Consider the following 27,337-nt stretch of genomic DNA (forward strand, 5'->3'; position numbering starts at 1 on the left):
CTGATATTAGTCATTAAGAATTTGAATATTTGAAAGATACTTTAATAGTCATTTAACTTTGAATCTTCTTCTAAAGAATTATGTATATCAAAGATTATAGACTTCCCCAGCCATCAAAGTAGAGCCATTTCATTTCTGGGAAGTGTCTGGACATGTTTATTTTAATAGGGTGTTTCAATAAAAAGTATTCGTCAGTATTTCACTTTAATTAAAATCATTGGTATAAAAAAATTTGTCTAGCTTGATTAACCAGCACTAGGGTTACATTTTACAAAATTTCACTTTGTTAAGGATTTTTGTTAGAGAATTTGTTAGTTAAGTGTAAAGATTTTCAATTACACTGTTCAGTTTTTATGAGATGAACGAAGAGGGTGGAGAATCATGAACTATGATCCAGAAGGAACAGTAGTTATTAAAACGGTTGAAAAGGAAGAAAACATGAAAGAGGCTTAAAATAAGACAAAACCACTTAATGCATTTATGGGAAATTTTATAGTTTGCATAAATAAAAAGTATAAAAATTTAAGGCACAGTGAATAACTGTATAAATATTACAAACTGGCCACTGTTGGACAAGAAGAAAAAGTAAAATTTAAGAAGTGTAAAAGCTTCGTAAGTCATTATCTTCCTTCTACTACAATCAGAAAAGTCTCTTGCTAAGCTCTTAGACCTAGTGTCTCTAGGGAGAGAAGATTCAGCTTGCCTTTAGACATGCTTGCCTTCATAGGATAACCAAATAAATATTTAAGTATCTTCTCAAATGTAGATCAAAACAAATTATAGGGAAGACATCAGGTTAGCATTCTTTAGAGCTACTGGTAAACTATAATTTATGGTGACATTACATAATCTGAAGATTAATCCTTAAAGCACTAAATTATGTAGTTTACACCCAGGACTAAAGATTACCATCACATGCCATGAACCACCATAAATCTATGTAATTGAGGATTCCTAATGAAGAATTAGCTTTCTTAAATCCTTCAAATTTCACTTGAAGAACTTAGACTATGGTCAGACATTCACGTTCAGTTATCAGACTTTCACAATAAGCCCACTGTAGCTAGGTTGTGAGTTTCTTTGAAGCCATATTTTATACAGATATATTTAAGATTGAAAGCTTAATGCTGTTTAGAAGGCTATCAACAACCATTCATCTCTAAAAGTTTGTGAATAGGTTTTTGAGAGCAGCATATCTGAAATACTCCACACATTTTTCCTTACCCACATTTGGTTATAAATCAAATCATACAGACGTAAGATTCTGAACACACACAGGAATATTTTCAAAACTAGTGCTATATTATACTTTTGTAAGGTCTTCTAATAGTGCAGCAGGTAGAGAGGTGACCAACCTGGGTCAAGTAAACTGTCCACTGTTGTAACTTGGAAGTGGTGAATGACAGTAACTTCATTATGCTGCCACTGCACCTTGTACAACAGTGAGCCCCTGAAGGGTTAAGTCTTCATCTGTCCCCCAGTCTCACCCCACAACTACTTGGCCCATAGGAGGCATTCAGGGCTGAACGAGTGTCAACCAGGATGCCATATGGGTAATCACTCAGTAATACCACTTTAATACAATACATCAATAAACTCATCCCATAATTAGTGTATTGAACACAATGTTCAAACTTACTTGAGTAACTACTGAAAGAATGTAAGATTAAGTAACCATTAAGAAATGGAAACCCATCTTAATATCTGGTGGTGTTATAAACTCAATCATCTTACCAAAAAGTTATTCTCAAGGAAAGAAAATTCAAAATGCTTTTTATCTTGCTCCTTTTATTACACACTCATCCTTAAAATGAAATGAATGGTTAGATATATAAATGTAAGACATAACATGAGAAAACCTAGGGGGACTCATTTTAATCTGAGACTATGAATATCAACTCCAATTAGACTAAGTTGGCAACTTTACTATTTTTTTTCCTTACAAACACAAATAACAGACAAGCTTGATAATTTAACTCTTAATTAGTGGTTAGGGCTCTAGAATGTCCTTTTTTTAAAGATCATTTTAAAATCAAAGCACTAATTTGATACAGTAAAAGCATAGTACAAATATCCAAATTTCAGATCTGGCTTTTGCTAGACAGAGCCTAAGTAATAAAGAAGCATTTTTCCCTTTCCAGATAATACTTTAAAATATAAATAACTGTATTAAGTCCCACTGAATAGAGAATGAGAAAGTTTCTGGTATAAAAACCACCTTAGAAATTTGATAGCCATTTCATTCTACGGAGGGACAGAGACTGGATTTTGTTTGCTTTCCATAATGACTTCACATTCCCCCTCCATTTCAAAATTGAGATTGACAAATGAACTGGGTACCAGCGTTTCTGGTTGATCTGACTGAACGATGGAATCAGCCTGCAGCTTATTTTGTTGGTATTGTCTCTCTGCTTCTTCAGACATCCTGTTTTCTTCTTCCTCTTCTTCTTCCTAAAAAGAGGAAATACCGAAGTTGAAATATAAACGTCCAGAAAGAACAGCACTTTTTCCCCACTTTCAGCTGCTTGTGCTTTTTTTTTAACCAAAACATCATTAGTGTTGTGTCCAATTCAGTTTGGCCCAATTAAGACAAGACAGCCTTCCCTTTCCCCAGTTTCCAAACTGAAATAAAAACTACTGTATATGAAGTATATACAGTGAAATTATTATTAAAACATGGGAGAGCACTGCTTAGCTTAGATGAGGCCTGAATTAACGTTGACATGGACTGTATCTCTTCAGATTAATTCTAATCTAAATTTAAAAATTAGCTAATATTGTATCAGTACAATTAGAGCGTGTCAACCTTTCCCGTGGAATAGGGTGGTCTATTCACTTCAATGGTATAGCAGCATGGTTATTGATTTCGTAAGGACCTAGTAGAGAGGTAAGGCAGCCCCTGCCCTCAAGAAGTTTACAGTCTGGGAGGGAAGTTAAGACATGTAAAAATAATATTAAGACATAAAGGAATAAGACTGTAGAGATTCAGAGTCAATAACTTCCAGTTCCAGAACCACTAAATTCATGGAGAAAATGGCAGCCTTTGCTCTGGCCCCTGTAGTGTGGTCTTCAGTACAGAGGGAGTAACCCGCCGGGAAGACTAATAGAGCTGCCTGAGAGTGGAGGAGAAAGTGAGAGAGACTGTTACAACAGTCCGGATGAGGTAATGAAGCTCTGAACAAGGCTAGTAGTGTGAAAAACACTCATTTGCTCATAAAACATTTTTGGAGCCACATAACAAATATAGTCAGCTGGCCTTTCTAGCTTCATCTCTATGCTCAGAGACAATAAAGTACTATTCTTGTCATTTCCTCAAACATAACGATTGTTTATACATGTATCTTCATGCCTCTACATTCTAGCTTTATCTAAATTGCCCTCGTCATTTGCTTGAAGGAGAATAATGAAAGATTCTAACATTTATTTCAAGCTCACAGATATACACTAGGTACTAGCCTAAGCATTTTACATATTAACTCATTTAAGCCTTAGAGCAATGCTGTGCATGGATGCTGCAATTTTCCTCATTACAAAGATGAGGAAACCGTGGCTTATATAGGTCAAGTATCTTGCTCAAAGTTACAAAGTTCAAAGTGGTAGAGCAGAATTTGAACTGAGACCTTTGGTTATTGAGCCCACACTCTTAACTGCTAAAACTTTCTTGTTCTTTAAAGCTAAACAACTCACTTCACCCTCACCCTAAGACCTCACTGCACCTGAGACCTACATCTGCACAGAAAATTGCCTCATATCTTTGTGCCTTAACAACTGGCACTTACACACTTTTAGTACTGGTAGTTTTCTGTGCATCAAACCCATTCCACTTCCGCTACAGCCAGTTTATGTGTCCTAACCACAGAGAATGGGTCTTGTTTCCTTATCTTAAAATGAGAATAATAATTCAAAGAGGTGTGTGAGGATTAAATAAGGTAACATATATAAGGCACTTCACATAGCACCTACACAATGAAATCTAGCTTAATTTTGTACATAGATCCTAGGGAAATTTCAGTATTAAAAGATTTTAAAATGCAAGCTAATTTGATAAAGAAATTAATGACTCTAGAACGAAATGCGTAGCATAAGGGAGCTATCTTTGGGGCAGCTAGAGGATAACACATGTTCATTACACAACCCATCAAGTCCACAGCAAACCAAACTGAATCAAGAAAATGTAAAAGGGAGACATACCTCCTTCTTCATCCGGTAATATTCATCAATGGCATATTGGTATTTTGGGGTGCTGATCCCCAAAACAGATGCAATCTTCTCTCCAAGAAAGTCACACACTAAAAATACAGAAGTTAAAGGGCTTACATAATTCTATAAACATTTCTTGAGCCCTTTCTATGTGCAAGGTATTGATGTTATAATCCCTGCCCTCAGGAAGATTATGAACATTCAGTACATCTCTTTGGTAAACCTTCCTTGATTCCCCTCAAGAAGCACCAGTGGATCCTTCTGGGCTCCCAATAACACTGCTATACCTCTTACTATAACACTTATCATCAGGCACTGTAATTATGTTAGATGTCTATTTCTTCAAGAAAAATACACACTCTAAGAGGGTTGGGATATCACTGGGCTGGAAGAAAGGAATGGCTTATACTCTAACACTGACTGAGTGCCTGCCATGTGCCAGGCACTGTGAAAGATTAGACTCAAAGTGTTTGAAGAACTCCCCCAAGCTGACAAAGCAGATCCAAAATTCAGTCCAGGTCGGAATGTAAAGCTCATGTTCTTTTCATTAGGGGGGAGGGTATAGCTCAAGTGGTAGAGCACATGCTTAGCATGCATGAGGCCCTGGGTTCAATCCCCAGTACCTCCTCTAAAAATAAAGTCTAATTACCTTCCCTCCAATAAAATAATGGAATACTATAATAATAAATAAATGAAATATTAAAAAAATACTCATTGATGATCTTTTCATTACACCAGACTGTCTAGCATATACTGAGTGCTCAGTAAATGTTTGTTGAATGAATTACTATTCAAACTTAGATCTAATAAAAGGCACAAAGTGATAGAAGCTACAATGGAGTTAAAACAGGAAGCAGAAAAGGCTTTATGATTTAAAATGCATATTTAAGGGGGATAGGGTATAGTTCAGTGGTAGAGTGCATGCTTAGCGTGCATGAAGTCCTGGGTTCAATCCCCTGTACCTCCATTAAAAAAATAATAATAATAAATAAACTCTTAAAAAATAAACCTAATTATCAACCCAAAAAAGAAATAAAACACAAAATTAGTATGACTAAGTCGTAAGTTGATCATTTCCTTCAAATATGATTTAATTACATATCAACTTAAGAAATGAAATATTAATAAAATAAAACATAAATGAATGATAACTACAGGCTTTAGAACAAGCAGTCAAACAGAACGAGAATGATACCAGAGAACTAAATGACAAAATGGCTAAATAACTGCTAACAGAAAAGGTTCAAGAACATGAAAATTGTATCAAAATTAATACAGCTATTTTTCAGTCTTTTTTTTTTTTTAAAGCATATCCAGAAGCTGAAGAATGTTTTATGGTGAAGTACAAGTTAGGTTAATATCTTCCAATGCTAGCTCACTACTGTATCTCTTTCACTTTTGAAACACCCCATTTGGCAAAGCTCCAGTTCTTGGAACATATTATAGTAGTTATACAATACTCAAACCGAAAAGCAATACCTGACAGGGTTGATGTGGCAGCACGAAGCATGTAAAACCATAAGTAGGGGCCCCAGGTAAGTTTTGTCTGCAACAAGAGGTTAGGTTAGCAATGTTCATACCTCAACTCATTCTATGCATTCAGGCCCGAACGAAGTAATCAAATACTTGGTGGGCACACAGAATATTCTAGATAGTACTACAAACAGACTACAATCCAATAAAAAAAAAAATGAAAAGCTTTGAAGACAGAACGCCACAAAGACATTTTACATTCACCCATATAACTACCACCACCTTAAGCCCATGGAATAACCAACAAAAAAGCAGCAGTCATGGAAATGGAGTTGTCAAGTCACAATCTTGATTGTTTATGAGCTGATAATTCAGAGCCTTCCTTTCTCCTGTCTTGCTTTTTTGTCTTCATCGTTCAAAAGCACATCAGAGAGTGTGTACACTCAACAGAAAGGGATCTGAGAAATCATATAGTACAACACACTTATGGTTTAGTGGGGAAATTAAGATTCAGAGAAATTAAACAGGGTAACTAAGGGCACATCAAATAAACTTTGAATGATGGGACAGTAAGTAACCAATAAGTGGCAAGATGAGTTTTTTTGTTTTTTTCAAGGATTAATAAGGGACCAGACCATATAATTGCAAAAAAGTTAAGTATATATTTGATAGGCTAGGACCACTGGCAGAATGCAATCTACACTACACACCTCCATAGTTAATCTTGGTGCTGTAATGCCATAGAATACTTTTGTAAAGCTTGCCACATAGATGACAGTTTGCCTCTGTGGATGCAACTGGTAATACAAGCATCACTCATGGTTCTAGTATCTGTTTATGATAAGAAAACACTGTATAGAGCCTGCAGTCAATCAAATTGTTTTAACATTGGTTCCGGGGAGAAAAGAAAAGATAAACATGTCTTTGATCTTCTTAGATAAGATATGCTGATGATTATAAGGACATTAAAAAAGCAAATATAAGAATATTTTAAGACTGAAAACTGTAGACACTGGAAATAATTCTTTCTTCTCCATCGGTGAAATGAAAGGATTTTCCTTTTCTGATTATTTAAAGCTGAAGTGGTTGTCAATTTTAGTGTTATTTCCTCTTCTTCTTATTTAAGGAAAATTTTTCCCCTAAGAGTTTTTGAAGTCATTTTGAGTGGCCACTGCCTTATCCACTTCTTATGAAGTTAATTCAAAAATTAAAGTTTTATATTTTAAATATTTTTTAGAAAGAAGTATCTGTAAGACTGGCAGATGGCTAAAGCAGGGAAGAGGAAACACTTAACAGTCTTTCAATGAAAAGTAAGTATACCAATTTCTGTGACAGTATTTGTGAAAAGACACACAAGTAAGGTAGCTCTTTAGTCTCTATTTACACAAGAATAGGTGTCTAAGCAAATACATTCAAGAAAATACTGTTCAAATCTGCTATATCTTCTATACTCAGCAGGAGGTGTCTCTTACGTGGGGATAAGAGTTAGTTTAGGGGCTCTGTTTAAGATGCTCAGACTCTAGTGTTTACTTACCTTTTTTTACAGCAAATGGGAGAGCTTAGAATCAATTTCTGTAACACATAATAAATGATAGGGCCAAGAAACTACTTAGAAAAGGACTCAGCATGCTTTTTTGGAGGAAAGCATATATTTCTCAGTGGACCAATTCTCCTGGGGTGTTTCTAGACAGAATAATTGCTAATATTCAGGCTGTAACTACCAGAGTCAAATCTGCTCCAGAGCTGAGACACTGGATAAGGATTCCTGAATGACATCTTCATTATCACATACAGTTATACAGAATGAATGGACAGGGCCCTTTGTTTAGACACTGACCCAGGGTCTACACTGAAACCCTGCCACCACTGACTGCCAGCATCACTACCACCACCAGCAGTCCAGTAAACAGGAGAACTGGGACAAGATCTGGAGTCTTCAAGACTTCCAGTTTATGGGTGCAAACTCAAGTAGGTTCATTTCTTTCTTCAAAAATTTAAGTATCCATTTCTTTCTGCATAATTACCCATCTCTTCCTTAATAGGGATCTATTAAGACTTGCTATCTTTCACTTTAGTTTTAAACAACTTATTTTTACATTATAAAAGTAATGCTTATTTATTTCAAAACACTTAGAAAATGGAAAAAGTATAACAAAAATTTAAGTCACCCATTTTTCTATCATTCATAATTAACATCTTATATATTTTCCCAGTCTTTTCCTAGGCATATATGTGATTTACAACAGTTATGCTTTTTCTATCCTGCTGTTTTTCCCATTTACTATATTGAAATACTAAGCATATTTCCCAAATGCTTGAGTTCCTAAAGGTGGAATAACTAGGTAAAAAATATAATCATTTGAAAAGCTCTTCCTTTACAATGAAAAACTTCACACCAGAAAATTTACCAACAAATATTCAGCAGTAATATATGAGGTTGTCCATGCCCTTGTACCTTCACTACAATATACTGTCCTTTTCCTTTTTTAAAATTTGATAAGCAAAAATGATCCAGATAATTTTAAGTTGACTATATTACAAAAGGCATCAATCCATTTATAGAGGAGAAAATTATGTACATAATCAAAGTTTCTAATATGCATAATTAGATACATACATATACACATATTTGAGGAAACCTAAGTGAAACTAAATCAATGGTTAAAGGAATTACCAGAAATATGATTATTCCTAAGGCATATCTAAAGTAAAATCTAAGGAAAATAATTATCATAAGATTATAAAAAGATATAGGTCTCCATTTTTGACAAGTATCATATGTCAGGAGTATTAGTCTTAAATCTTTAAGTATCAGTTTTTTTTTTTTTAAATCGGGTCTGTTCTACAAATCTACTATGTAAATATAGGACAATATCTTTTCCAAATTTCTTTGTCCTATCAGATTTATAATGCATTAGAAGCAAATAGAAAATGGAAAGTCTCCTCACATTAAGTGAAACTGGGTTTGTCTTCAGTTATTAACATCTGTCAGGATGATGATTATTTTAAAAAAATAGATAACTGTTGGTGAGGATGTAGAGAAACTGGAACCCCTGTACATACATATTTTTTGTATATATATATTCAGCCATAAAAAGGAACGAAATCTTGCCATTTGCAACAACGTGGATGAATCTTGAGGACATTATGTTAAGTGAAATTAACCAGTCACAGAAGGACAAATACTGCATGATTCCACTCACATCAGGTATCTAAAATAATGCAACACATAGAGGCAGAGAGTAGAATGGTGGCTGCCAGGTGCTCAGAAGAGGTGGGGAAATGGAGAATTATTATTCAAGGGATATAAGTTTCAGTTATGCAAGATGATTAAATTCTAGAGATCTCCTGTACCACGCTGTGCCTGAAGTTAATACCATATATGTTTACAATTTTGTGGAGTAGTTCACATGTTAAGTGTTCTTAACACAATTTTTTTTTTAAGGATGGATGTTGTGAAAGAAATGTAAAAGAGGAAAAGAGATTTTATAGGTAGATTTCTTGAAATCCAATGTGAAATTAAATTCTGCCTGTTCAAGATTTTTTTTAGTTAAATATTCAGGTAGCAACTTTCTAATGGCATTTAAGATGTGCTATACTGACAAAGAACTCTGACACTCAAACATAAACTATTCAGGCTATTGAAATGCAGAAAATATTCCCATCCACATTGTATAAAAATACTGTTTTCTACCAGAATCATAACGCACAATTTTATAATCAAAATATAGTTGATTTAAACCTCAAAATGTCCCTTCCATTCAGTGTTTAAGGGGAACAAATCAGTCAAAACAAAACCCACTGACAAAAGGATCATCATGAATCAACAAACCTACCGGATCAACAGTAGGCAACACGTCTTTCTTCTCCAGGCTATCGACCTCATCTTCATCGGTGCTGTATTCTTCCATTGTTTCTCCACTAACAAAGTGGATGACTCTCCTTGGGACTTTCTTCTTTTTTCCTATGACTCCCAGTTCTACATTTTCAAAGCCTCTTTCATTACTCATCTAATGTCAATAATAAGAAAATAAAAGTTTCAAGTGAGATTAATTTACTTTCTTATTAAAACAACAACAAAATTTGACTGCTTTATTTTAGGGAATAAAGAAATATAAGGCAATCTTTAATTTTTAAAAAATAAAACAGATCATACACACAAAAGAATATTGACAGCATACATGAAAAGTTTAACGAATAAAGTGAAACTCTGCATACTCACTACCAAGGTTAAAAAAATAGAACATAACCAACTCAATTTTTTGTTTAAGTTAACAGCTAAGAAATCAAGCACCACACTTCAAGTCACAGCAATTCCAATGCTGTATAATATGTGAAGACATGCTGGACAGCAATAATTTTAAAGAATAATGATAATTATTCTTTAAGGGTTAATCTGTAATATTAAAGGAAAATCATACAGATGCACATATACATATATTAGATATGTAAAATAAAATAACATTTTCTATTAGGGAACTCTGCTAAGTCTCTGGATTGAGCTTAGTTAGCTATGTGTGAGCAAAAATAAAACAGTTCAACTTAACTTGGAACCTCTCCTTTTACCAAAACAGGAGTCCAAAGTTCAAATGCCTTTAGAGCCAAGCAGGTACCAAAAAAGAGTAAAGATATATATACATGGAAGGGTAGATAGACCTTTGGAGAAAGCATGCCGCAACTAAAGACATTTAAATTGAAAAAAATTTTTAGAGCACTGTGCAGGCCAAATAAAACTCATCTGTAAACCAAATCTGGAGAGCAGGCCATCAGCGTTCTTTTGCTAAACTTCCAGATTTCTCAGTCACTAATACATAGGTGACAACAGAGTTTCCTGACAGTAAAAAGATTTCATGAATTTTAAAACTATAATAGTTTATGGAATTCTAATTACATCCAAATATCACTCCTAGAGAAATACTAATTTTACCTCATACATACAGCTGATGCTGCAAACTCAGAGTAAATGCATATTGTGGGAGAGGATGAAGAACTTTTCCCTATCATCTTGCCTCAAACTTAAATTCCTAAGAAAGCCTTTGTTGCATCTCTGTACTAGAAGACTTCAAAAAGGCACAATACAAGTAATTATAAAGAAAAATCTGGCAATGGTGGTTACCCTTGGGGTTAAGTACATAGAAGGGGGAGGAGGTACAGGTAAGGGGGTGGTAAGAGGGACCTTTCTATTCTTTTCGTATTTTGTTGTTTGGTTTGTGTTTTTTGATGAGAATACGTTCACATATTATTGGTAAAATTTTTAAACTAAACCAAAGCAAAATGATACAGGACTGCCATGATTAGAATCCATGACAGTGGGATTCCCTACCATTGTCCAGATTTCAAGCACTTTGTCCTTTATAAGAATTCTTACCCTTATAAATATGACCAAACATAATTCAAACCCATGACTGTTCACTCACTAGAAAAGTTCCTTGAACCGCATTTGCAGAGATGAAATTATACTGAGAAAACTAGTGGACTAGAATTGTCCAGCTACACAAGTATAAGTAACTTTATTTTTATGCATTGTTTCCTCTTAATCCTTTATAAATAAGGTCCTTAGAAAACAGACATGGTTCTTCTCTGTCTTTCACTTCCCAAAGGTAAGATGTCATTAGGCAGGATCTGAACCCAGGTATATTCAACCCAAAGAACACATGGGTTGTTCCATGATGCACGTGGACATCACTGACAACACCTATAACTGCTGTACAGCAAAGTGAAACCTTGAAAACCTTGATAGCATGGGATATCTATCTTGAAAAAAAAAAAAAAAACACAATTCTCTCTAGCCTGTCCTGAGGTTTTAAGGAAATCCCAGCCCTTACTAAAGGATGACCAGCCCATTTACTGTGTCCACAAATAAGATGGACAACAAATAATTCACCCAGGCCACCTTTCTTCTACCTCCAGTTTCCAGGCATGGTGAGCCATTCCTACCCAATCTCATCTTGATGTAAGATTTGGTTTATGGTTGTCCTGACATCAATGTCTCCTTTTGGACCATGACATTTTGGATCTCTTTACAGGCAAGAGAAAGTCAGAGGATCTGGGTTAGATTACCAATCCTCATACTAACTGGATGATGCCCAAGCAACAGTCGCAGTCAATGAACAGAGCTGAGACCTTTCACAGTACATCACCATGCCCCTTTCCACCCCCAACCCACCCCCATCAGAGCCAAAGCAGCTTCTCATTTTCCCTATAACAATCTCTTATTCACTTAACTTTTGTTTTCTAAGATACAGGCAAAGGAGAAGGTGTGTCTCTCACTGGTTTAACTACTCTGTCTTCCTTAGACAACTTTAATAAATAAAAACATTCTAGCTGGGACATTATAGCTGGTATAAACTTATCTACTATCTCTATTAACTGACTCTTGGCTATATTTTTCCAAAAGGCTAAATAAAAAAAGAAATCTACAAAGGGGAAGGCTGAAACATGATTCATATTTTTCATTCTAATACCAAAGTTAGTTAAGTATAAACAGAACTCTGAGTAATATTCTCTATATGTTATATGTAATTTAAAATGGCATTTTGTTTCTTCTAATCGTCACATTTCATATATTTTTATTAAAGAGACTTTTATTTAAGGACTTTCCTTTAAAAATTTAATATTAATTTTTGATATAGTAAAACTCAAGTTTTAGATGGATTATCTTAAGCAGGAATGAGCAAACTTTTCTGTAATGGACAGATAGTAAATATTTGAGGCTGTGCCAGGCAAGTAATTTGTCACAACTACTGAACTCTTCAAGAGTGAACAGCCATGAACAATACATAATGAAGCTTGGGCTACGTTCCCATAAAACTTTAGATAAATCAGTGGCTGGTGGGATTTGGCTCACAGGCTATAGTTTGTCAACTCCTCATCTTAAGGGGATTAGCAAGTAAAAAATTAGCAAGTAAAAAATCTGTGAAAGAATTTATGACATGTAATTCTAACCTCTATTTGGCGAGGTGGGGAAATGGTGGGGTGGGTAATGGTTAAGGGAGGTATTGATGGGTAAAATCAACCAGAAAAATAATTTGATTCAAAATTTCCAACAATTTCAAGTGAGTTATTCTCTGAACTTTGCAAACTTTTCATTTTTACAGATAACAGTAAATCTGCAAGTTAGAAAATGTTCACTGTCTATTATACAAATTCCATTTAACAAACTCAAAGATCTGAAAAGACAGTTTCCTAACACCAGGAAATTATGAGAGGAAACGTCAATTAACATTTTATTACATTCTCTGGTTAACCAAACTATAAATCTGCTTACCTTGTTCCTTGGGGCCTGTTTTTAGTGGCAATTTTCTTTTTATATACTCCCGTAGCACCCAGAACTTTTTCAAAGCATATATTACAGTTGGAATTTAGTCTCTCACCTTCCTCAAAAAGGTGTAGCAACATGGGAGTAGGCAGTGTGTATCTTTCACTGCTATAACCTTTAGCCTACAGCTTCTTGTTAGCAGAAATGCTAAATAAATAAATGAGCAAGCAGTAATGAAATTTTAACTCCTGTAATAATACTGAAGCTGAGATTCTGGTTAAACGTCTGGTCAGAAAAGCTGCTGAATGGTCTGGTTTGAGGCCTGATTCTAAACACTGAGCCAGGCTCCCATCTCTTACTCCCTTCCCTACATGGCACTTCAGATTTCTCAGTTCTGACAAACCGATGAAGGAGTACTAGACGGCAGCCTCCCTTTTCACCCAGGTCTCCCCATCACTGGCTGTGGTCAAACCCCTAGGCATACACCTGGGGTTCCCAGAAATGCTTCTGCTTCAGGAATGTGAATGAGAGAGTAAAAAGGGAAAGTGAGAAAACTACAGGATGAACTTACTTGTGTTTAATAAGAAGGATTATATATGCATATGACAACCCAGAAAGAATACACCAGAAATTTACCAGTTACTTTCGGGGAATGTGAATGTGACTTTTTACTTTTTGCTCTACAGCCTTCTTTATGTTTGAATACTTATTTTTTAACAAGAATGTGAAAATAAATAATAGCACTATAAGCCACAACAAAGAGCCTCTCTTCAAACAACATTTATCTGGTAAATCAGTATAGGTATGTTTATTTTGCTATTAGAGAGATTCTAAGCTGAAGGAGTGACGAAAACAATTATAGTAACAGAAGGAAAAATCAAATGGAAAACACATCAAGTGCTGTGGACTAAAAGGTTCACTTCAAGAATATACGTCAACAGGCCTAGATTCAACTGAACATGAAAAGTGGCTTCCTAATCAATTAGTATTGCCCCTGAATTCCTTCTTGCAGCAGGTTACCTCCTCCCTTCCTTTTTTTTTTTTTAACATTTGGTAGATGTTTATTCTACTTCAAGTAACAAAGCTATGAAGTTCATGTTTTAATATACAGTGATATAATATTCTGCAATGTAATGCACAATTTACAGAAATCAAGTAAACCTAAAGAAACACACTTGAGTTTTATATTTCTGGATTTAAATTAGAAAAATTTGTCTTATGTATAAAACAACCCATCACATCAGACGTTGGGACTTGGCACCACTTTAAAGCAATTTAACCTACTAACACTGGTCTATAACCAATCATCCCAAGTGGCAAAGTTCTCCATGTGTTCATAACTTATAACGCTTGTACTAGAAAGTGAAACATCTGTAGTGATGTACAATGGAACAGACTCCACAGAACAAATGAAATGCTCTAATTTTACATTTGCAAAAGTAAGTTTATGTAAATATAAAAAATTATCAAAGTGTATTTGTTCAGTCAAATAAATTAGCAAGGTTTTCTTTATTTCACATGTCAGAAGTACCTGGAAAATACATGATGAGAAGCAGTGTACTGTATTTCACAGTGAAAAGCTTTCTAGTTTGTAGTTCTTGAGCTATTATCACTATTTTCCATTTCAGGCTTTATACAACTATTGTTCCACTTCAATGACAAATGCTTAAATTTATCACCTGACAAATACAGCAGTTTGGAGCTAGTGCACTTGTCCTGAGAAATAGAAAGAACTGCTCAGATGGTAAAGTTCAACAAACAAAAAGTTCCTGATTATTCAAATCAAAGAAACCCACCCCCAGCTTTAAAGTACACTTACTTGGTTTATACTTTCTTTAGGCTGGTAAAATTTAAAACTTTTTAAAATAAATTGTTATTTAAAATCTAACAATTTCTACTCAGATGTTGCTTTTAATCATGTTTTTGAAAAAAAATGTGTAAGGCAATATATAAAAACTGAGCAAAAGCAAAAAAAAACATGTTTTGTTTGCTGGTTGAAATTTGTAATTCAAATTTCTTTATGACAAAAGATGCGTGTGTAAGTTTTGTGTTTCTCAATCTTCCAGAGATGAGCTAACACTGCTCTCCTACAGCCTCCGGCGCACAAACCCGCAGCGTGCCCGCAGCATGCCCGCCACCGTGAGACTGAAAACAGCCTCTAGAAACAGAAACACAGGTGAGACGTCAGGAAAGGTATGGCTCTGAGGTCCACTCAAATTCCTTTAAAATTTACAATTTTCCCCCTTCTTAAGTAGGTGAAAAAAACAATACCATATAAAGACTAGCATCTGAAAAAGTTTTTATTAATGCAAACTACATTTTATAATATTAGAACTACACTCACATTCAGGCACCATTTTTTAGGATTCTAGCTTAGGGGAAATGTCTTAATAACACTCAGGTAGTCAGTGAAGCTACTGAAAAATGAAGCTACTGAAAAAGATCCATTCTCACCTAGGGTGAGAAGATTTCCAAGCAGGAGCAACTCGAGGTTTGTAAGGACAAAACTGTATACTCCCGAGCTAGTTTCAGATAGAACCATTTCTTCATTAATTTTACTTGGCCAAAGATCCTAAACTACTACTTTAGACTTCCAAATCCAAAACAAAACAAACCTCCAAACCTTAACCTAACGCTCTAAAATTGTGTTGCCCGATACAGTAACCATTAGCCACATCTGGCTAATGCTCACTCGAAATGTGGCTAGTTCAAGCCTTTCACACAAAGAAGTTCAAAGACTAGTACCACAGAGAGAAGGTGAAATATCTCCTTGATAACTCTCACATTTATTACCTGTTGAAACGTTTTTTGACAAACTAGGTTAAATAAAATATAATACTAAAATTAACTTCAATTCATATTAACTACAGGTTGAATTTTTTGATAAATTGGATTAAATAAAATAGAATATTGAAACTGATTTCACCGGTTTCATGCGACTAGTAGGAAATGCATAATTTACAATGCGTTTTGCATTATATGTCTTCTGGACAGCGCAGCTCTAAGGATTAGGTGGCGGAAAACAGCCTGTAAACGCCTAGCACGTAGTTGCTATGAGCTAGCCGAAGGGCCGATGCCAAGTCAGGCGCTCCCACTAGGAGAGACTGAGAAGTGACTGTCGCCGGCGTCACTTGGCTTCCAGCTACTCCCAGGACAGCCTTTCCGGGACACGCCTTCCTTCGCTCGCTCGCAGACCCGAAGCTGCACCATCATCCCTCGAAACCCGAAGGGCCGCCCCAGTCTGCAGCGCTGCCAGCGGAGTGGTCACCGAGAGGGCGCCACGCAGTTGCGGGGGCGTCCGCCCCTTCCTGCAATCCGGTGTCTCAGGGCAGAGATCGGGGATACCGTGAAGAGGAGCCCCGAAACGCACCTCCGGCGGGCGGCCTGCTAGGGAAAGGCCCAGCAGACCAAAAGGACAGCCGGCGAACGAGGCAGACCGGAGGCTGGGCTCTCCCGGCCTCAGCCTCCGCGCCGCCGCAACCTTCGGCGGTCCTACCTACCTGCCGCGCCGATTTCCCGAACGCCGCGGCGGCCGCAGCTTCCGCAGCTCCCGAGGCTGCGACAGCGTCTCCTCCCTCCTCACCGCTCCCTGGCTCCCGGTCCATCGTTGTCGCCGCCACAGGACTGCTGGCGCTGGCGAGATACAAGGTAATGGCCGATAAGCCCACTTCCATCCTCCGCCTCCCGGTCTAGGCGCGGACCCAGCCCGCAGTCAGGAAGTGGGACTCACCGGTAGCGCCCGCCTAGCGCCGCGCCCCGCCGCGCCACGGCAGGAGGGGCGGGGCAGCCCTGGGGGTGGGGTGGGACCGGCCCGAGGGGCGGGGCCAGCAGGCGCCTCGCCCGCCAGGCCGGGCACCCGGGGCTCGGCTAGATAAGTCGGGCGCGGTGGACCGGGACCTGAAAGGCCCATCAACCGGCTCACGCGGGGCGGGGCGAGGCAAGGCGGGGCGGGGCCTCCTGCAGTACCGCTTCCGGCCCGGCTCATGTCTGAAGCTCGCCGCCCGGCACCAGCAGTGACGTCATGCCTCGTACCTGAACCTGGAGCCTCGCTTCGGGATCTGGGCGCCAACACTCGCCAGCTGCGTCCTGGAGGGCAGTCACCCCCAGACCTTGATTTCTGCACTTGTGAAATAGAACAGCTGCGTAGTGTGCTTTAAAGGCTTGTGATGAGATGTGGTTGCTGAATATATATGTATGTAATTGCAGAAATTCTAAATTTTATTCAGGTATGTTTAAAATTATTTTTAAGTGAATGATGTGCTGTTTTTTGTTTTGTTTTTATTGAGAAATAGTCGATTTATTATGTGTTAATTTCTAGTGTACAGCATAGTGATTCAGTTGTACATATATACATTCCTTTTCATATTCTTTTTCATTATAGGCTATTACAAAGTGTTGAATATCGTTTCCTGTGCTACACTGTAGGACCTTGTTGTCTAACCTTTTTTATATATAGTAGTTAGTATGTACAAATCCCGAAAAAATACTTTTAAATAAACGGCTCCTGCTACGTATTCCATTTCTTACATGGATGAGTCTATAGGCAAAATGCCCTTGAAATAAGAGCCTCAAAGGTGAATTTTGCTTACACTTGTCAGAAATACTTAAGTGTATGTACCTGTAGAAAAAGTTAAGTGAGACCTGAAGGAGAGCAGCAAGCTTCCATGTTGACAAGTGTGAAGAATAATTTTTAGTGGGGGGGGAGGTGTGTGTAAGAGGGAGCATTTCAGACTTTTCCCATTTTTCCCAATGTTCAACCAAATTAAAAAGTCATGATTGCAGTGATTATTGCATTACTTTAATAAACTAGTTGGAGCATTTCCAGGTAAATGGTATTTTATTATAATTTTAGTATGACAGTTTCACACAATTTTCCCCAGTTGTAGAGGTCGAAAATAAAATACATTATTTTGGCTATGGAGGAGGGGCTTCATTTGATACTTTAAATTCCATTTTCATGCCAGTCAAAATTAATAAATGCTCCCCAAAGTTATGGCCTAATATATCTTATATTCATAGTGGCACCAGCACGCGCAACACCTTTATAACCTTAAATGTTCTTTCTCTCCTGCGCAAAAGTTCTTTTTCCTTACTCTCTGCTTAATATTCTTCTACTTTCTATTCTGCATATAACTATGATAACCTAAAAACCAAACCAAAAACCTTAAAAGTTAATTTTTTGATATCTATTGGTGGATGAGTGGATAAAGAAAATGTGGTTTATACACACAATGGCATATTATTCAGCCTTAAACAAGAAGGAAATACTCTCATATGCTATAACTTGGATGATGCTTTGAGGACATTGTGCTAAGTGAAATAAGTCAATCACAAAAAGACAAATACTGCATAATTCCACTTATAGGAGTTACCTTAAATAACAAACTCTTAGAAATAAAAATTAGAACGGTGGCTTCCAAGAGTTGAGGCAGAGGAAAAAGTGGAATTGTTATTCCGTGGGCATAAAGTTTCAGTTTTGCAAGAGAAAAAAGTTCTAGAGATCTGTTGCACAATAATGTGATTGTAGTTAACACAGCTGAGCTGGGCACTAAAATAGTTAAGATGGCAAATTTTATGTCATGTGGGGTTTTTTTTTTACTACAATTTAAATAAACCCCCAAACTAAGAATTCTGATTTTTTAAACTGATTATTTGAAAGCCATCTGCATTTTTAATTACATTTTTTTTTTAAGATTAACTTTTTAGTTTTTATTTTATTTATTTTTAATGGCGGTACTGGGGATTGAACCCAGGACCTGGTCCATGCTAAGCTTGCACTCTACCACTAAGCTATACCTACCACCAAAAGCCATCTACATTTTAAAAATTGGCCAGAAATTCATAATTTATATTCTGGTAATAAAATCAAATTAGTTTGTTGCTGTGGTACACAAGTTTTAGTAACATGATCAAGTGACATTACAAGGGGTTGAGACAATCCAAAACAGCAAAAACAAACTGCAATACATTGAGACGAAAAATAAAGAAGCAATTGTTAAAGGCTTCATGAATTGGCTTTGATAAACAAGACAGTTCTACATTACATGTATTCAAATTCCCTTTCCTCTTATTGGCAAGAAGGGTAATCAAAAGCCTTTATCATTAAAAATTAGTGGAATGTTTACAAATGTATGATTTTCTTTTGCAAATTGGCAATTAAGCATCAAATTACATTCTTCACTGCTGAAGCCAAACTTACTCTCATGGTTTACAAGTACATTTCTTAGTTTACTGAAAGTTCAAATTGCAAATCACATTCCAACATGAACTAGAATTATTTCCTGAGTTATTTTTTTAACACACGCAACTGAAGAGCAGTCTGTTGCAAATGAACAACTCATAGCAATAGAAAAGCATAGAAATCCTAATGGTTTTATTTTGGGCATTTACATTTGTGTCATTTCCAGACTGTCGTAGATCAACTAAAAGTGGGCAACAAACAACATGCAAAATCTTCCTTTCACTTTGTAGAATAAGTTATATCACCGTGACAAAAAATAAAGTCAGGTATTACCATAATTTAGTTGAAAACACAACTGTTATCTAAATTTAGCATTTCCCAGCCTTTCACGGAGATCCTATCTCTGAAAACAAAGCTGAATAAAATTCAATAACCTGGAATGTCCATCAAATAAAAAACAAGACTTTCATATGGTTTTAACATAGCTACATAGATATTTTAGTAGAGAATATTTTTAAGGTTATCCCATTCCTTAAATAGGGGGATTTATTTTCATCATCAATCATGCACAAGAAAAAATAAGGTGTTAAAAATTAAAATCTACTTTAGTGGGGGAGGATACAGCTCAAGTGGTAGAGCACAGGCTTAGCATGCATAAGGTCCTGGGTTCAATCCCCAGTATTCCCTCTAAACATATATAAATAAATAAAACTAATTACCTCCCCCCACCAAAAGTAAAAATTAAAAAAAAAAATCTTTTCAATGCACTTTAGATTGATTTAAAGCTTAAAGATACAGAATCTGTTAAATAACAGCAGTGGCTTCACTCATTGAGCTCAATTGGCCAGGTACTGTGCTTAGGGCTTTCCATGTATTAACTCTTCCTCACAACTCTGAGGTACTATTGTAATTACCAACATTTTCTACAGATGAGGAAACAAAGGCTTAGAGAGGTTAAGTAACTTGGTCAGGGGCACAGCTGGTAAGCAGAAGAGCAGGGATTCAAACCCAGGCAGTCTAGTTCTAGAGCCTACACTTGCAGCCACTGTGACCCTCTGAGAATGAAAATGTCAGAAAATAGGCTATTAGAAGGGCAGAAAATTCCTAAACCAAAGGTGAGTGTAATATTTGGAAAGGTCTGGATAGTAATTACTGAAGTGTGTGTCAACTGAGAAAACACACAGAACATAAGAGCTGTGAGTTTTATTCAGTGTCTCACTGAGTACTATAGCCCAGGAGGCAGCCTCTCAAAGAGCTCTGAGAAAACCTTTCCAAAGAGCAATGGGGAGAGGCCAATATATATACGTGATTTTGGCTAAGAAATAAGTGTAATCAAAAATACATCTCAGTATAAGGTCACGTCTAGTCACAAGGAATAGGTATCAGTGGATGGGGTGCATGCTAAGCATGCACGAGATACTTGGTTCAATTCCCAGTACCTCCATTTGAAAAAAAAACATGAGGAACAGATATTTCAGATAATGATTTTAGTGATTTTTCTAAGTATGGAAAAATGCCAGAACCTCGGTTCATAAAAAAAATTATTCCTGGAATATTTCAAACTATCTAAGGTCCTGTTTTGCCTGTTTTCCAGAAGCACAGTGTCTCATCCTGTTCTTCATGCCGAATTTTTTTTAGGGTGTACTTCAGGTCAGCAACTGCAGTAATGACTTAATCCTTGTAGAAAACAGTTTTACAGTTTCCCCTTTTTGTAAATTCAACCATGGCTTGGGAGGCATTTCATGACCAATTTGTCCTATGGTGCTAGCAAGGCTTATTCATAGGTCAGGCAAGATTTCATTGAGAGGCCACTCAAAGTGCTGTTACTGGACTAGGCCCTGTTAATGTTAGCCACGGAAGTCTCTGGCCCTGTCTCTGGGCTCAGTGAGTTTCATATGGTCCAGGAAATGATTCCCTCTCCTTGCTTCTTCCCATTTCTAGAGTTATACTATTACCATCATTTTAACCTTATATAAAACTATGTATTTCGTCAGTCATTTTAAGTCATTTAATCATTACTATTTTTATCAGTAGCGCAGTCACATTTCAGGTAATAACAAGAAACAACAGTATAAATTAGGCAGAGTATAAGTAATGTAACTAGTAGAATTAATAAGGTCAATAACAAATATTTAAGCCAAGAACTTCCATTACGTGCAGCCATGTATATCCCTGGTCATCTGGTTCAGTGTGTCCTGCACCATTCACAGTCATTAAGGGTAATGATATGTTGGCATTGTTCACAAGGCAGCCAGACCAATTTCCTAGTGTCATTAAGCTGACTAAATTGGTATGATTTAACTGTTCCCAACACAAAGGACCTTTAAACTTAAATGACTATAGCCTGGTGTTACCCATGTAAATCCATCCCATAATTGAGGGAGGAGGAGGTGGTTATGGTTTTTGACTGAAACTTAGCTTGTTTCTCTGACTGTGCTTGAGTAACTTTTAAAGAAAATTCATATCCATGGTCAGAGTGAGTATGATTGATTGGCCAAGTGAGGGGGTCCCATCTAGTAATATCAATAGTGGCCCAAACAGAACTGTAACTTCTTTATTCTAGAAAAATTTTCTCAGGACCGTCCAATCAGAGCCTTGGAGAAGAGAAATCCACTGAGGTAAACCAGAAGTACTGGACATAGGTAACTGACCATAAAACCAACAATTGGATTAATTTTTAAACTCTGCACAGGATTTGTGCCCATGATAGAAGAACATTTATGTTCAAAAGTCCAAGAAATCAAGAACTACACTTCAAATAATCATATGGATCAGGTCGAGTATCTTGGGATAGCTGCTGCTTCAGATGTTGTCTTCTTGTCCTGGGGCAGATGTCACTTCTCCTCTGTTTAAGCATGATTTTAAGATGAGTTTGAGGTCAGCAGTCCTCTCTATAGACCAGCCCAGTGCAGGGTCCCCTTTTAAGTGGAAAATATTAATCTAAGAATCAGTTCCTTCAGCTTTGCTGTGCATGAACTGGTAAGTTCCCCAAAAAGAACCTATCTTGAAAGGCAAGGGGATGCTCTAAGGAAAATTTGGGGTCTTCCCAGTATTCCCACTTAATATCACTGGGAGAATTGGACCTTTGTATAGGAGTTGAGGCTATTGATGCTTTTGTGGATACAGGAACAACTTTGTCTATCTTCAACCCCACCGGCCTCAAGGCCCCCTTCCTTGGAGTACAGAAAGGTCCAAATGGTGTGAGTTTCCAACACAGTTATGAAGGTAAGCAAATCAGCCCCCTTGCCTTTCAAGATAGGTTCTTTTTGTGGAACTCACCAGTCCTTCTTGTTCCTTGTCCCTGTACACTTTCTTGGCCAAGACTTCCCAGAAAAATTACAAGCTACTATTTCCTTTTCTCTAAAAGGGGAAATACACTTACAATTCCTTGACTCCTTGAGGTCTACTTCTAACTATAGTCCTGATATTGAGAGTCCCCGCCTTGCTTCTGTCTTGTCAATCACAAGAATTTGTTAGATTCTGTTCCTTTTACTTTATGGTCTACCTCTTCAAATGACATAGAACTCATTCATTCACAGAACACATTCATCAATTAAGATCTGAGATGATCCTAATAAACCTTTGTCTCGCCTCAGACAGTGCCCTCAGGCCTGAGGCACTAGAAGGAATTCGTCCCACTCTCAAAGCAGACCTCTAGAAGGACCTCATAATCCCATGCCCCAGTCCCTGAAGCATGCCAGTCCTTCCCATAGACAAGCCTCATGGTCGAGACTGGTGTTTTGTTCAAGATCTCTAAGCCAGAAACAACATAGTCATACCACATCACCCTGTGGTCCCCAACCCTCACACCATCCTCAATTTACTCCCTCTGGTTCTTTAAAGTCATCGATTTATGTAGTGCTTTCTTTGACATTCCTGCCCATCTAGATACTCAGTACCTGTTTGCCATTATTTGGAAAGGATGTCAAGGATAGGACCATTATGCCTCAGGACTACACAGAAAGCCCTACTTATTTTTACAGATAATGAGACAAGACTTGGCCAATGTGAATTTTGCCCATGGCTCTGTTTTACTTCAATACGTTGATGACCTTTTGTTACACTCCCCCACTGAGAAAGCAAGTCTCAAGGACAGCCTACAAAGCCTCACTCAGCACACAAAGGACATAAGGTCTCAAGGGATAGGCTCCAATTTGTTCAAACCCAGGTAAGATATTTGGATCATCTGCTTACCTGTCAAGGGTTAACAGCAGATCCTACATGCATCTCAGTTTCCCCTTTCCCGCCACCAAGTGCCAATTGAGATGCTTGCTTGGGCTAACAGGCTGTTGCAGAGTTGGGTTCCTGATTTCTCCTTATACACACAACCCCTTATTCCCTTCTGAAGGACAACAGACCCAATCCTCTTGTTTGGGATAATGAGGCTGAGTCAGCTTTTCAAACTTTAAAAACTCAGTTGGCCACAGCCCCTGTTTTAGGGCATCTTAATTATTCTTTTCCCTTTCTACTGCTTGTACATCAAATTAGCAGGAAACACCCTTGGAGTGTTCGTTCAGCCCCAAGGGGCAAACACAGACTTATTGGCCTTTAGAGCCAACAGTTGGACCCTACAGCTTCAGCTTGCCTCCAAGCATAGCAGCCACTGCTTCCCTCTGCAGGCCACAGAAGAGACAGTCTCTTCAGGGTCTCCCCTATAGGTTTTTGTCCCTCACTCTGTTGAAGCACTTTTGAACTCACACCAGGTACAACACTAGCTGACTGACATCCTATGAAATGTTACCGCTTTTCTCTCCAAATGTCACTTTGCCTCATTATAACTCCCTAAGTCCTGCTACCCTCTTACCATCAGCAGCAGATAAGACCCCACATGATTGCACAACCACAACTGATCTTCTCACTAGGCTGCATCCAGATTTGCAAGAAACACCTCTAGACAAATTTGACATTTCTTGGTTTATCTATGAAATGATGCTGGACAACTGAAAGCTGGACATACTGTCACTACTCCCTTCACTGTAATAGAATCCAGCGCTCTCTCTGCCTGTCGGTTCCTTCAGCCCAACAAGCTCAACTATACGCACCCACTTGCACCTGCACTTTGGCCGCTGGCAAATGCGTTAACACAGTGATAGCAGGTATGCTTTTGGAGTAGCTCATGACTTTGGAACGCTTTGGAAAGAGGTTTCTTGAACTCAGGGGGAAATGAAATGGAAAATGGCCCCTTTGTTAAGGCTTTGCTGGCTGCAATCTTGCTGCACAACAGCTGGCAGTAATAAAAGTAACAGGGCATTCCAAAGATAATACTGAGGAAGGAAAGGGAAACTGACCGGCGACAGAGCTGCTAAGGCTGCAGCATGACAAGATTCAGGCTCCATAAAGAAACCACCTCCTGTTGGTCATGCTATTCACACCAAGTTAACTACGTACTACTTAGAAGGACACCCAGGATTTAAAGGATATTATCAGTGATGGGCAATTGCGTGCTACAGCTAAGGAACAGCAGAGGTGGGTTTCTGAAGGATGCACATTCAACCAACATTCTGGGCTTTGGTATGGGCCAAAGAGCCGCCGTGCTCTTTCTGCAGTCATTCAAGAAACCATATTAAAATTAATACATGAAATGACTCATTAAGAAACTGCTAAAATGATAGCCTGGGGAAAACAATACTTTTGGAAACCTCCCATAGTAGCGACTGAAGTATGTCAGAGGTGTCAGATCTGTCCGAAGTATAACCCAGGAAAACCTATTCATATTCTCAAGGCCACTTTCTTTTACCTCCTGGTCCTTTTACTATCTGGCAACTGGATTTTATCCGGCTGCCTCCCTCTCAAGGATACAGATATGTTCTGGCAATGGTTTGTATGTATTCCCATTGGGTGGAAGCCTTTTCTTGCAGATGAGCACCAACCCTTGCAGTGGCCAAAATGTTGTTAGAAAGGATTTTTCCTACTTGAGAAATTCCTTTGGAATCCCAGAGTTATAAAAGTACCCATTTCACTGGACAAATTCTAAACACTGTGAAATCTGACCTATAGTACAACATCCACTGTGCCCATCATCCTTATTCCTCTGATCATAGAAAGAACCAATGGCATAATCAAAACGCAACTGGCAAAACTCTCTGACCCTTTCAGTCTTCCTCAGCCTAAATTACTACTCATGGTTTTTTTTTTTTTTTAAACTTTAGATCGACACCCTTTGGAAGACACAAGCTGTTGCCATTTGAAATAATTACTGGAAGACCCATGATTGTTGACTCAGGACTAATCGAGCCCCTTCTAGCAAAGGAAGATCTTTTACATTATTGCCAAAGTCTCATTAAGGCTCTAAAGAAAAATTTTCATGAATGGTTTTATGTTTGGAATGAAAGTTTAAAGGAAGTGATGCAGGTCCTTTGGTCCCTTAATTTTGATTGGAGAATTGAACTTTTGGGACTCCTCCATGTGGCTACAGGTTTATTAATGCTCTTTGCCCTACTACATACAGTGGGCATCTTACACTGGTGGTAATTCTGTGAAAACCATGTATCTTGCCAGAACTCTCCTGAGAAGCCTCTGGGGCTCCACTTCTTGGCCATTCATCTATTCAGCTTGGGATTCTTTCATTAACCAAGACCACAAGCCACCCTTTTCCCTCTGTATATTAAAATGGCTGACTTTACTTGGATAGTTCTCTCACTAGACTTACTATTCACTCTTAAAATCCATCCAGAACCCTTATGCCTGGAAGAATAATTCCCTAATCTGCATTTCCCAAAGTCTAGGAGGAAATCTGATTGTTGGATATGCCATTGGCACCCCAGATCATTCCCTTGCCTCAGCTAACTCCAGTCTTACTGATACCACTCCACCCTGTCTTGTTCAGAATTCATCTATTCTTGCAGGGTACCACATTTGCCTACTCAAATCCACAGCTCCTTTTCCTTGTTTGGTCAATAGAACCAGACAAAACCTCCAACAGTTCTTAGGAAAAGTTGTTCCAACAGCACCCTGTGGTTACCCAGAAACATTTGCTCTCACCTTTACCTTGCTGTAACAAGGTAAAGGTGCAACAACAAAACATATCCTCATGATGACCCCCATGGATTTCAACAAGGAAGGCTTCTAGACAGCTCAAATATAACCAACCCTTGGTTTAATTTCACCTTGCAGCTCCTTTCTTTGTGCCCCATCTGGCTATGTCTTTATTTGTGATTGGAAGAGTTCTGCCTGGGGGATGTCCTGCCTCAATCCCCTTAACCCCAGGTTCTCAATGTGCCCTAGGACTTTTAATAGCTCCTTTGACTGTGTTAAATTCTTCAGAAATTACCAAATGGCACATATGCTCTACTTCTTGCCTCCAACGAGACCTCCTCTGAGAGATTTCAGAAATACCTAAGAATTATATTCCCCATGTGGGGGACAGAAACACTTGGCAAAATCGTTTGAAATTGCTGCCACCATAGCAGACATAGCTAATGCCACAGACATAGGATTAAGTGCCCAAGAAAACTCCCTAAACTCACTTGCTCATGTTATAACAGATAACTGATCTTCCTTGCACTACCTTCTGGCAGAATATGGAGGTATCTGTACCACCTTAAAATATCACCTCCTGTACTTGGATAAATATTTCTGATATAGTAGAAACAAATTGAGGTCCTACAGAAGAAAGCCACTTGGTTTCATTCTAATACCCTCAACACTCCCCTAATGTTTGATGTGTTCAGCTTGTTACCCTCAAACAATGGACCTTAGTTCCGAACTGTTCTGTGAACTGGGTTATAGTTCTTAATAATTGTTGTTAGCCTTTTTACACTGATAAAGAGCTTGCTTAAATTGATTACTTCTATACTTAACCATACTACTGCTCAGTTAAAGTTCACGCAGATCACTATGCTTGAGGCAGCACAATGTCACAGCGCTGCGAATGATTTTCCTGATCTATCCATTGATTCTTACACACAACCCACCTTCTGAGGGGCATGATGAATCCAGAACAGGTAGCCAAGCCACTCCAGCGATGTGGACTAAGAGTTGCTCCAGTGATGTTTTCTTTAGGAAAAATCATAAGCAAGAGGGTAATGTGAAAGGTACAATGGCGTAAGTGACAGACGTGCCCTGAGGACCTCCAGGTTCACTGGCCATGCTAAACTTCTGCTGAACTCTCTAAAATAAAATGTTGATATTGGCTACTTTGCCGTAAGGAAAGAACAATCCTGAGAACTGTACTTTCCCTGGACTAAAGAAACCATACCTTTCTCTAGTAGTGGATGAAATATACT

The 27,337-nt window shown here is 37.9% G+C and overlaps 1 protein-coding gene across 3 annotated transcripts in view; it reads right to left on the reverse strand.

Moving 5' to 3' along the window:
* Nucleotides 1–473: 473 nt before the first annotated feature.
* The window catches only part of LOC105079148 (signal recognition particle subunit SRP54), a 68,355-nt gene continuing 41,491 nt past the window's right edge, over nt 474–27,337 (reverse strand). The window contains exons 1-6 of one of the 3 annotated variants that reach the window (XM_074365653.1): nt 16,662–16,839; nt 16,432–16,564; nt 9,510–9,683; nt 5,680–5,746; nt 4,192–4,289; nt 474–2,451 (exon numbers count right to left, since the gene is read on the reverse strand). In XM_074365653.1, coding sequence (XP_074221754.1) covers nt 2,245–2,451; nt 4,192–4,289; nt 5,680–5,746; nt 9,510–9,683; nt 16,432–16,536 — 651 coding nt within the window. In that variant the 5' untranslated portion in view covers nt 16,537–16,564; nt 16,662–16,839 and the 3' untranslated portion in view covers nt 474–2,244. The other 2 variants (XM_074365652.1, XM_074365654.1) reach the window with 2 other exon arrangements.

The sequence above is a fragment of the Camelus bactrianus genome, chromosome 6 (assembly GCF_048773025.1).
Source record: "Camelus bactrianus isolate YW-2024 breed Bactrian camel chromosome 6, ASM4877302v1, whole genome shotgun sequence".
Lineage (NCBI taxonomy): Eukaryota > Metazoa > Chordata > Mammalia > Artiodactyla > Camelidae > Camelus > Camelus bactrianus.